The sequence below is a fragment of the Ailuropoda melanoleuca genome, chromosome 14 (assembly GCF_002007445.2).
Source record: "Ailuropoda melanoleuca isolate Jingjing chromosome 14, ASM200744v2, whole genome shotgun sequence".
Taxonomy (NCBI): domain Eukaryota; kingdom Metazoa; phylum Chordata; class Mammalia; order Carnivora; family Ursidae; genus Ailuropoda; species Ailuropoda melanoleuca.
Genome location: NC_048231.1, coordinates 38,951,422 through 38,963,446, shown reverse-complemented (window position 1 = coordinate 38,963,446; position 12,025 = coordinate 38,951,422). Strand labels below are relative to the sequence as shown.

At 47.4% G+C, this 12,025-nt stretch overlaps 1 protein-coding gene across 2 annotated transcripts in view; it reads right to left on the bottom strand.

Annotated features, from left to right (window-relative positions):
• DYNC1H1 (dynein cytoplasmic 1 heavy chain 1) overlaps positions 1 to 12,025 on the bottom strand; it is a 69,991-nt gene that overhangs the window by 39,150 nt on the left and 18,816 nt on the right. For both annotated transcript variants that reach the window (XM_034642964.1, XM_034642965.1), the window contains exons 9-19: positions 11,652 to 11,831; positions 10,056 to 10,205; positions 7,687 to 7,833; positions 4,578 to 4,718; positions 4,042 to 4,218; positions 3,813 to 3,923; positions 3,609 to 3,728; positions 2,866 to 3,105; positions 870 to 1,025; positions 615 to 728; positions 78 to 188 (exon numbers count right to left, since the gene is read on the bottom strand). In XM_034642964.1, the coding sequence (XP_034498855.1) occupies positions 78 to 188; positions 615 to 728; positions 870 to 1,025; positions 2,866 to 3,105; positions 3,609 to 3,728; positions 3,813 to 3,923; positions 4,042 to 4,218; positions 4,578 to 4,718; positions 7,687 to 7,833; positions 10,056 to 10,205; positions 11,652 to 11,831 (1,647 nt within the window). The remainder of the gene's footprint in view (positions 1 to 77; positions 189 to 614; positions 729 to 869; positions 1,026 to 2,865; positions 3,106 to 3,608; positions 3,729 to 3,812; positions 3,924 to 4,041; positions 4,219 to 4,577; positions 4,719 to 7,686; positions 7,834 to 10,055; positions 10,206 to 11,651; positions 11,832 to 12,025) is intronic.

Here is a 12,025-nt window from a genome sequence, read left to right as displayed (position 1 = left end):
TGTGGAGAAAGTAAGCAAAATTACCTATGCAGCTGTGTTCCTAACAGACACCCAGGACCCCAGCACTGACTCACTACCTTCAGGTAACCTTTCAGAAGCCTCTGGACAAACTCATAGGAAGCATACTGCCGTAATCGGGCGGGGAAGTTTTTCAGCTGGTTCAAGAGGCCATCTAAATTTTGTCGAAGCTGTTGAGAGAAACACAGGTGATATTTAGTTTGCAACAATTCCTTTAAATGGTGAAATATCTTAAAAAATGCTCTTAAGGGGTGCTTGGGTGGAGTAGTCGGTTAAGCGTCCAACTCTTGATTTCGGCTCAGGTCAGTGTCTCAGGGTTGTGAGATCGAGCCCTGCATCAGGCTCCGTGCTGAGTGGGGAGTCTGCTTCTCTCCTTCCCCCTTTCCCTCTTCCCCTCCCCCATTTCATTCTCTCAAATAAATAAATCTTTTAAAAAAAATGGTTTTAAAGCAAATTTTACATCAGTCCAGATGAATACCATAAATGACCATCCCGTGCCATTCTGTGAACTTACAGCAGATTACAAAGCTTCTAAGCAAAGTCTACAACTCTCAACATACGATTGGATACGCAACACCTGCTTTGACTAGGTATACCTTTCGAGGCTGGACGGAAACCCACGGCTGCTCCTTCATCTGATCAATCTGCTCCCAGACCTTGGAAAGTTCTGACCAAACGCCTTTGAGATCCTGTAGTTCTTCTAAGGCCACCTGTGATTACGACAGTGGAGCAGTGAGCCTCTGGATGCAGAAACCACTGCAGGTCTGGCAGGGCCCTTGAGATGGCCCTGGTCAAGGGCAGAGCCAGGACGGGGACCGACACGCCTACCTCCCGGCTCCCAAGGTCCGTACCTGGACGCGCTCTTCGCTGCCACTGAGAAGTCCCGTATCTGTCAATTCCAGCGCCTCCTTGGCCTTGGCACACTTCTCCCGGTCATCCTTCAGCCTGCCAAACTTCCCTTCATAGATGGTGAGAGCCTGAAGCGCCTCCTCTGGGCGCAGATTGCCCTGCAAGCAGTCAAAAGTGCAGAATTGCTGTGCTGCGTCTCAAGACAGATGCGTGCCTGGGCTCTGAAATGGTGGGGAGAGCCCGCTGGAAATCTGGGAATTTGTGATCCCTTAAACATGTCTCCAAATATGTACATCTTCAACAAGATGTACACTTACGATTCACGTATATTACTGAATGTAACTTTTACTTCTGTATTTGACATGAACAAAACATGAGTAAGAAAGATGGAACACCGGGGCGCCTGGCTGGCTCAATCAGAAGAGCATGCAGCTCTTGATCTTGGGGTCGTTGAGTTCGAGCCCCATGATGGGTGCAGAGATTATTTAAATAAATATTTTAAAAAAGAAAAAAAGTAACAAAGATGGAGCACCTCTCCATTTAGCCACTGTCTCACTAAGTGCCTTGGGAGACAGGAAGAGAAAAGTGAGGACAAACTGGGGCCTGGAGCAGGCCACTCACGATCTGAGGGGACATGGCTCTTGGGGGCTGCCAGCCATGCCCTCCCTGAGGCACACAGCTATTACTACATCAGTAACAGAGAGAAGGATGAGAAATCAAGTAGTCCTCAGTGAATGGCCTCTAGCTGAGCATTAAACTACGATTTGCTGACTCTCCATTTTAATAACTTGAAAATGACTAAAATATCATCGAAAATTTAAACTGTAATGCGTTACTACCAAAAAATGGCAATAAAAAATATTCAAATTTTGGTGATCAGAATCTTGGCTTTTGAGAAATACTCCCTTCCCTGCTAGAGCTAGCATTCTGCATAAGCTACAGTACTGGCATTTGTGAAAGCAAAGGTCGTCTTAAAACAGGAGCCCTCAAACCAAAATTAAACACAAAGTAAGACCTTTGGGTCCAACAGCAGAGACAGGGCTGAGGCAGGACAGAGCTCTACGGAGTAGGTGGGAGGCTAGACCTGCCACCAGGCCTGCTGTGGAACACCTACACCACAAACCAGAAAACCAGACTGACATTCAAAGTATCACGCCCCCTCTTCTTTCCTGTCTACATTTACGTTTATATGTATAAACAAATAAGACTGAATTCCGCCCCAGGAAACCAGGTGTGCAGTTAGGTACTTGCTTGACCTTGCACGTGCTGTTGCTTCTGCCTGAACCCCCTCCCGCCACCTGCGTGACTTGCCAGCTCCCCCTCCTCCTGCAGGTCTCCACTCGGATGCCCTTCCCCGCAAGGCAGGACACCACCAACACCCTTCGTCCACCCGGCCCTCACCCTTCCCCATGGCACCAATCCCCATCTGACTCAAATACCTGTTTCCCTTGCTCATTTTTCACCTCTCTCTCCCACTGGAGTGTCATTCCGTGGGGGTAGGGGCCCCTGTCCGTCCTGTTCACTGCTCTATCCCCACTGCCCAGAACATAGTCGGTGCTCAATAAATACTTGAATGAACCAAGAAGACTAAGGGTGGCAGGTCCTGGGTACAGAACTAACTACGACGACAGGGACGGCAGGACGTGCCTCCGACAGCACAGAGCGAGGCAGTGGCAACATGAGGCTTGGCCTGTGTCCGTGAGAAATTAAATTCTAATTTTTGAGTATGCCTAAGTAAGAGGCTAACTTAAGAACAGAATAATTTCTAAAACCACCTCCTGACCTGACTTAAATGATTGTCACGAGGGGTTCTGGGTAAAAAGAGCTCTAAGTTGGCTTTACTTTTCAAATCACGACATGTAAGTGTTGTTTTAATTACAAAAAGGAAAGTCCTCATTATTGGAACGCTAAGCCAGAGCAAAGGCTTCAGTGCAGGAAAGAACAGCAAACTGTGCTGTGGGTTTCGGAGAGGCTGTGGGAGCGGCAGGCAGGGCTCACCGTGACGGGCTTGGTTTTCTCCCAGTCCGCCAGCAGGTCTGTGGTGCGGCTCTCCACTGCCCGGTCCTCCTGCACAATCTTCATCTGCAGGTTTGCCACCTGCTGCTGGATGGCAGAGTCCTTCCGCCGCATGATGTCGTTGAAGGCCCCCCACTCGCCCTCTATGTTGTCGATGTAGAGCCAGGAGGGCGGGAACTGGAACCTCTGCTTTTCCAGCAAGCGCTGACCATTGCGGTAGAGCTTTGAGAGTTACAAAATACAGGTTTGTTTTTTTTTTCTTTCACAACAGAAACTATCATAAAAAGAAGACACTCTGTGGCTCCAGAACAACAACATCAGTATGTTTGCTCTTCTCCAGAAACCTTGCACCCTGAGAGCGCGGTGCCCAGGAAGCAGCACGCCCCCAGCCGCCTGGCTGCGCCTGAGAGGCCTGAAGCGGACCGAAAGCACGCTGCTGCTGCTGTGCTTCACCCCTCCTTCCAAATCAGAAGAACACATGCACGTACGACTCAAAGATCAACAGCTACAGTACAAGATTTAAAAGGCAAAACACAGTGGTTCTCGAACCTCGACGCACTTAGGCATCACCCGCAGAGCTGTTTAAGATGCAGTCCCCAGGACGCCAGGGTCTGCACTTGGACCAGCACAGCAGGCGGGTACGAGCGAGACGGTGTGCGGCCTGTACGTAGCTCTCAGTGCCTACAGAGCCGAAGGTGAGAACCTCAGCGACTCAGGGAGCTCACCTCAACTTGTTTTTCAAACTGTTTGATCTTTCGTTTCAGAGACTGCACGTAGGTGATGAAGGTCACCGCATCGGAGGTGCTGGCCGTGTCTACCGAGTGCTGTTCCAACTCCTGGCGGGACTGTTCGGAGAGAACACGGAATTTTAACAAGGAGCCAAGGTTTACCAGTAGACTCGTTACGCTGCCAAGCGCCTGCCTCCTCACCTTGGAGATCTGGGAGTGGAATTCCGTCATGTTTGATCCGAGCATCTGCCCAAACTTGCTGAGAACCTCCTTATGCCAAGAGTCGTACTTCAAGTTCACCTTAGACTGAACCTGCAGGTGAATGAGCCCACGACAGGTCATCAGCTCCTTCGCGCTGGGTGCTGGAGCTTCAGCTGCTGCCCTGATAGCTAGCTGCCTCCACCCCTTCCAGCAAGACAGCAGAGCTCACCTTGCCGTAATCTATAACCACCGGCCCAAACTCTTTCTTGGTTTCTGCGTTGTCAAAAGTGCCTCTGGCCTTCCTTATTTGAACCAGGAGGGCCTGCCATTTGTTGAGATCTTCCCCCAGTCTGTTGTAGATGTTTTCGGCTTGCATGTCCCACAGGCACTGATACTGAAGCCAGACCTGCAAATGAAGAGCGCAGTCAAATAGCACGGCCAGGTCTCTCACTTTGTAGAACGTTCATATATATTAGGTTCATGTTTCATTAAAAAGACTCTCTTTCAACACTTAGAAAAATTCACTTCACATTCTCAGAATTTTCATAGTAAAAAAGAATAAAATTTACTTCTCTCTGAAATGAGAGTTAATATCCCATAAGATTTTTTCTACCCTTCACTGTTTTAAAATAAACAAGTGTTACCTAGCATATCATATTATACAAATATTACATAGATTTTAGCTCCCACGTTCATTAGACCACATACTCACTACGTCTAAAACTGACTCTATAGCATATTTAAATGAGACAGGGAGCTTCTCACCTTGACATACTGCTCGACCTCAGTCACGATACCCATGACCGCAGAGTAGGACTCTTCCAGGGCAACGGGGCCGTCAGGCATCCGTGTTAAAGCATTCCGGTAGAATTTCTCTTCCTCAGTCAGTTCGTAATGTACACCTACCTATGGAAGCAGAGCCGGAAGGAACACAAATAGTGTGTACAAAACTGTTCATCCAAGAGCCACCTTTCACTGAATTTCAATGAACCAAAGGAAAAGCTCACTATAAAAATGGCACTTAAGGGATAACATCCACTTACCCCAGCCACAAGAAATCAGAGGCCTACTCATATGTCACTCATCAACCAATAAAGGAAACATCAGATCAACCACAAGCTAGAAAATGCAGCATCACTATGTAAAAACAGTTACAGAGCCCTCCGAGCCCTTGGAGCAGACAGCATGGCCCTGGGCAGCAGAGCTCCTCGAGACCTGAGCCTCTCCTGTGGGAGCGGAATATGAACGGCGGTATCTAAAGGACTAACTACCGTGACCGCATAATTACACCAGCTTGGATGATGGAAGTGATGACCAGTCATTGTTTCAACAATGTGAGCGCCAGCTACGTGCCAAGCCCTGTTGTAGGCACAAGAAACAGCCAGACAAAAATCTCTGTTCACATAGACTTATATTCGTGGGAGGAGAGACAGGGAAAAGGAAACTACACAGAACGTCAACGGGTGAGAAGTACTACAGAGACAAAGCAGGAAAGAGGAGGGCTGGGAGTACGGGGTCAGGGAGGTCAGGGAAGGCCCCACTGAGCAGGAACAGGAGAGGGAAGGAGTGAGCCATGTTAGTATGTCGCTACCACAGGTTCCAAGCAGAGAGGTCAGCAAGTGTGAAGGCCCAGGGGAAAGAGCCTGCCTGGCATGTCTGAAGAGAGCAAGAGGCCAGCGTGGCCAGCAGAGTCAGTGAGAGGGATGTAGGCATTCAAGTCAGAGAGGCCACAAGCAGCATATTACATGGGGCCCAGCACTCTGCCAAGGGACGTGGGCCTTCATGGAGCCCATCAGTGGGCTCTGGGAAGATCAGTGTCAGGACCGACGTGAAATCTAAGTCTTACTCCACTGCTGTGTTGAAAATAAATTTTAAGGGGGCAACAGCAGACACAAAGACCTGTCAGAAGGAACTTCAAGAATCCAAGTGAGGGATGATGCGGGACGCCTAGGTGGCTCAGCTGGTTAAGCGTCTGCCTTTGGCCATGTCATGATCCCAGGGTTTTGGGATCGAGTCCCACATCAAGCTCCTTGCTTGGTGGGGAGCCTGCTTCTCCCTCTGCCTGCTGTTCCCCCTGCTTATGCTCTCTCTCTCTGACAAATAAATAAACTCTTAAAAAAAAAAGTGAGGGATGATGGTACCTTGGACCGGTGGTATCAGTGGATGTAGGCAAAAAAGATCAGGTTCATTTTGAAGACAGAGACAGTGGGAGGACAGGGTGACACCTCGACTTAGGCCTGAGTGAGTTGAAAGTGGAGAAAGGAAAGACGAGGGGTGAGAGCAACTCTGAGGGAAGGGGTCGGAGGCACGTTCAGTGCGATGTGCCTATCGGCCTGGTGGAGATGCTCCGGAGCCAGAAGGACAGATGGGTCTGGAGGTCAAGATAAAGGCTTGGCTGGAGATGTGAGCACAGTGCTGTCACGTAAGGCCGGCACTGAGTAAACGGACTGGGTGGGACAGAGTTCTGGGGTGGAAACAGGCAGAGGCTGGAAGAAGGAGAGCTAAAGAGGAGCCAGCAGAGGAGACCGGCCATTGGGGTGGGAGGAAAACCAGGACAGCCAAGCGGAACAAGTGTATCAAGTAGGAGGCGGTGTGCACCTGTCACAGCCTGCCACTGCCACTTCTCAAGGGCTGACAAGCCCGCCACAGTGATAGGGAAAGGCCAGTGACCCCGACGCCTGAGGGGTAGGGACCTGGAGCAGGTGTGCAGACGATTCCTCCATGTTTTTACCAAGAGGAGCCAAGAAGTAAGATGGCTAGAGGGTGACAGGGGTCAGGCTTACTCAATGACAGGAGACTGAGGCGCAGAGCAGGGCATGGGACCAGCATAAGGGGGCTGGCTTCAGTTCTGTCAGATATGGAGACAAACAGGACAGCAATGCAAAGAGAAACATGGCTAGTTAAAAACAGGATGTGACAAGAAATACCCTGCAGTCTGCACAGAGTCCTTGAGCAGAAGGAACCAGTACTCACAGCCTGGTTCTGATTAGCTGGTCACGGCCAAGACTGTAAGTGTATAGATGGTTGCTACTGCAAAAAAATCTGACGACTAAGCCTATGCTGCATCTGTTCAAAACTAAGACTTTCTAGAAGAGCCTGTCATAACAGAGATTGTGGAGATCTGCTTATCTGAAATAATTTTCCTTAGAGGCCAGGAACTAAACAGGCTTCTGAGTTTTCCTTTTGCTCCAGAAGCACATTATTAAGAGTATATCTGGGATTTGTTTTAAAATAAATCTGGTGGGGGAGGGGTGGGGAAAGAAAGAGAAATTTAAATTGGCCTCATGATAATAAACAAGGCAAGCTGGTGTGAGCTCATGATTTTCCCTCCAGTTTTGTGTATATTTGCAAACTAATATAATAAAGTGGGGGCTGGGAGGAACAGGAATTAAAATTTCCAAAGAAGTTCATGGAGGGCATTTCTAAGAGACTACCGAGATCAGAACTGCAGAGGCCACTATTTGGAAAGACAGCCATGGGAAAACCATCAGGTCACACAAGACTTCTTCTAGCTTTCCCTTAGAATGTTGAGCCATGGGATGCCTGGGTGGCTCAGTCAGTTAAGGGTCTGCCTTCAGCTCAGGTCATGATCCCAGGGTCCTGGGATCGAGTCCCGCATCGGGCTCCTTGCTCAGCGGGGAACCTGTTTCTCCCTCTGCTGGCTACTCCCCTGCTTGTCCTCTCTCCCTCTCTCTCTAACAAATAAATAAATAAAATCTTAAAAAACAAAAAACCCCAAGGCTGAGTCACAAGTCCGCAATCTGAGAAGACATGTAAGAGCAACATTTAAAGAGGCATGACGGAGAGGCGGTGCCACAGAACCCTGGGGAGGCCTGGTCCGAGGGCTCACAGTGCAAGTGCCCGGAAGGCTCACCTGGTACCTCTGACTCTGGATCCTGGGAAGAGACAGCACAACCATCTTCCAGGCAAACATTTCCTGATACAGCTTGTACCTGCACTCTTCGATTGGTGGATTCAAATAGATGACCTGATTGGTTATTCTTAGCTCATGAACAACATTCTGTAAAAGAAAGATTTCATTTCTCACTTAGCAATTAGTTTCAATAAAATGCTTTTATGCATTTGCGATGTCAGAATCAGTACTCACGACAACCGTGATTATTTCTTGGTTAAAAATCTAACACCTGGGGGCGCCTGGGTAGCGCAGTCGTTAAGCGTCTGCCTTTGGCTCAGGGCGTGATCCCGGCGTTCCGGGATCGAGCCCCACGTCGGGCTCCTCCGCTGGGAGCCTGCTTCTTCCTCTCCCCCTCTCCCTGCTTGTGTTCCCTCTCTCGCTGGCTGTCTCTGTCACATAAATAAAATAAAATCTTTAAAAAAAAAAATCTAACACCTAAGTGTGATTCTAACATACTAATAAATTGGTGAATGCCTAGAGGAGCCATTTTCAATTAAATGGTACTGAACATACGTGTATGTGACTGTTGCTCAGTAATTATCTTGAATAAAATCAGGTGTATGAATGCTGAAATTTGAAACTGGGTAAAAAGTATAGAAATCATAATTTTTTTTGTTTTTTGTTTTTTTTGGTCATACGAAGCAACAGAATCATTTCAAAGGAATGTTCTTGATAGAAAAACATTTTCCAAAGTAAAAAAAAAATGGTTTTGATGCATAACGCTTTCTCCCTCTAAATTTTATTAACCTACTTGGGTCTGAACCATGAGTCTGTTACGTGGTCTTCCGTATTTCACAAGTGTGGTCCACGGCCCTCTCTAAAGGACTGTGAGAAGTCAGAGGGCAGGCACTGCTTAGGTTCCTCCTGGGTCCCCTGTGCCTCGGTGAACACACAATAGGTGCTCAAGGGAGCACCACCTGATTTAATATGTGTGGTAATCTACGGACACAATGACCTCAGACCGAGAACCCTGTGCCACCGATGCAGGGACAGAGGCTGGCATTAGCCGTCAGACACGTGCCGTAGGGAGGCAGGTTTACAAGTCAAGGTGAGGCTGTGCCACCTGCCAGTGCCTACTTTAGGCTAAGCGAGAATTCTGACTCCATCTCTACCAGATAACTGCTTTAGCTTAGACGTGCTCATTTGCTTTTCTACATCTCTGTATTTTAAAAAGTATGCTCTGGGGATAAATATATGTAATATTCAAAAGTGAAAACATTTTTCAAGATTAAGAGAAAAAAATGAGAAGGTAGCATCTGGGGAGAAAAAAAACAGCCAACTGTTTCTCCCACATCAAAGTTTTTTTTACCTTCAGTTCTAAAAGCCTAAAAGCTTCTGTTTTGTAAGACATTTTTATTGGTAAATTGAACACAAATGCAACAAACTACGTAACACAAATGCACGGCCTACTGAAACTATATGGCAGACACCTTTGTAACCAACAGCCACACTGGTAGACACGACCTATTTGCACAGCCTGAACTAACAGTTTTCTAGAAGGATTGCTGGGCTCCAGCTGGCCACTCCTTCACTCAAATGGGAAGTCGGTGGCTTGGAGACAAGACTGCTGTTCAGTACGCTGACCACTGTGCTATTCATTCTCCCACGAGACTCTGATTGAAATTTTGTGAAAACAGTGACATTTTAGTGTCAGAGTCTACACTTTTCCTTGTACAGATTACATTCAGTTCTTGAAATGATTTCTTGGATGCGTGCTTCGAAAGCAGAGTTGTTTTTTTTTTTCCCCAGTGTAGATTTTTTCTAAAATTTCCCATTTTTTAAAAACTTCTGTTTTGGAAGTTATTTTAGACTTACAGGAAAGTTGCGAAGAAAGTATGAAGAGTTTTCACATACCCTTCACCAGCTCCTTCTCATGTTACATCTAACAGGGTACAATTACCCAAATTAAGAAATTAATACCGATGCAACACTACTAAGTAAAGTACTGACTTCAGTCCGATTTCCCAGCCCCCCACTACCCACAGTTGTCACATCTCCTCAATCCCTTCCAACCCATGACATTTTCTCAGTTTTTCCTGTCTCTCATGACCCTGATCTGTAGGGATATCTGATCTTTTCTCATGGCTGGAATGAGTCTGGGATATATGGGGACAAAGACTGGGGAGAAGCTGCCCTGTCACATCACACACATTGCTGGAGTAAAACAATGTGCACGAGCAGCACTGGTGATGCCGACTTTGGTCATCCGGGCGAGGTGCTGTCTGTCAGGTTTCTTCACTGTTAAGGGGCTTTCTCATTGGTACTTTTTAAGGGGAGAATCCTCTGCTTGATTTACTAGCAAACTGGATGCCACGGGAAAGACTCACTTTAATCTTTGGCTCTCCACCAGGCTTGTGACTGACTTGAGGTGCGTCTGTATCCATGTCCACTTCTGCTTTATCTTCAGCTTGTCCGAGAAGCACCTGGGTCCAAGCTCTCAGGCCAGCTTGTAGGCGAACACCCAATATTCTTTCAATCTACAGAGAAAGTAGGATCAGAGCACAGTGTTCCCTCCAAAAGTTAGCTCAACAATTATGACAGATAGGAAGCCAATGCTTTAAGCTCAAGGCTGACAGTTGCTACCACACCCTTCATCTTACCCTGGCTCCCCACCTCACTCCGTCCCTCTCCCAGCCTCAGAGAACCTGACCCCCGTCTGGGAGCTAGCCCAATCACCAGCCCTCCGACTTGTAAGGAACAAGGAGATGGACACAGATGCAGTCATGGTCTTGCTGTTTGCTCAAAAGACTAGAAAATTTAAAAACAAAAGCATTGTCCTGACAACCTTAGAGACTAACAATCTACAATTTGGCAAACGCCCCATTTTCTTTTTTGTAAAACTGAGATATAACTGACATATAATGTATTAGCGTCAGGTATATGACATGATTCCATTTTTGTATGTACTGCAAAACAATCACCAATGAGAGTAGTTAACACCTGTCAGCACACACAGGTGCCCATTTTAACAAGTAAAGAAGGAAGTCTTCTCTCTGATATGGAATGAGACAAGTGAATGTCCCATGAATAGGACATCTGTATGTCATTGTGCAGTCTGTCCATCCTGGGAATGCTGTAAAGGTCACTGTGGCAAACCCCGAGACTTTCCGTAGATTCAGAAGAGTGGGGCTTGTTAACTTTCTCTGGTAGTGTCCCATTGTGGATACGCTGTACCTTTGTGGGTCACAGGCTTTCCTTTCTCCCTAAATGGGTAACTAAGGTGCTTAGGAGCTGCCCAACCACCACCTGCCCACTGAGCAGCTCTGCCATGAAATATCCTACTTCCTGGGGCTCTCCACGGATGCTGACATCCACGTGGTAAGAATGTTTTAAACACAGACACAGGTGCACACAAATACATCCCCTCCCCGCACACCTCTACAGCGGTGAGCCCCGATCCTCCACACCAGGAATAAGACATATTTGGTTGCTCGGCATTTCTTTTTTAAAAATTATTATTATTTTAAAGAAGCTCTTGGCTCAACATGGGGCTTGAACTCATGACCCGGAGGTCAAGAGTCCTGTCCGAGCTCTACCAACTGAGTCAGCCAGGTCCCCTGAGCATTTCTTTTTAAATTGGGTGGTGGAGAGGGGGCAGCGTGTCAGAGAAGGATGCCTGGAGAGGAGGGCCAGGGAGAGTCACCTACATTCCTGGGTGAGCAGGGAGGGCAGGCAGGAGGTTGTCAGATATTCAGAAAATAAAGAGACTCTCCCCACCTCCCCACCTGCAAGTCGGAATGGACAGGAAGGAGCATTGCTAGTATCACACAGCTCAGCTCCGTTAGCTAAATGGGATTTCTCGAGAGGAAACTGGACTACTGCTGGTAACTTCTATGGGAAAATGCTTTTCAGTGACAAACTACTAAGCTTATAAAACAGGGTTGACAGAAAACTGAAAAGCACCTTAACCACCCATCCCTCACCTCCATGTCAAGTTTGTTGACCCAGATGGGCAAGTTGGAGTAGGAGTGCAGATTCAAGTCGTCCACGGCCTTCTGGACTCTGTTCAAGATCTCGGAGAAGGTCTTGTGGTCATACATGCAAGTCTCCAGGGAACGGACCTCCAGGTCTATTTTTTCTTCAATAATTAGTAGGTCATCCACCTAAAGAAAGGTATATTTAATATTTAAATCACCATAGTATCCCTTTATTTTTATGTATATTCTTCTCAATTAACATATGTTTTAGGCAAAGGAGTTCTTCCATGAGTAGCCATCATGTGTAGCAGACACATGCTCTCACTCGGACCTGCTCCCAGCAGCAGGCTCGGGGCCAGGAGGCTTACAACTGTCCAGCC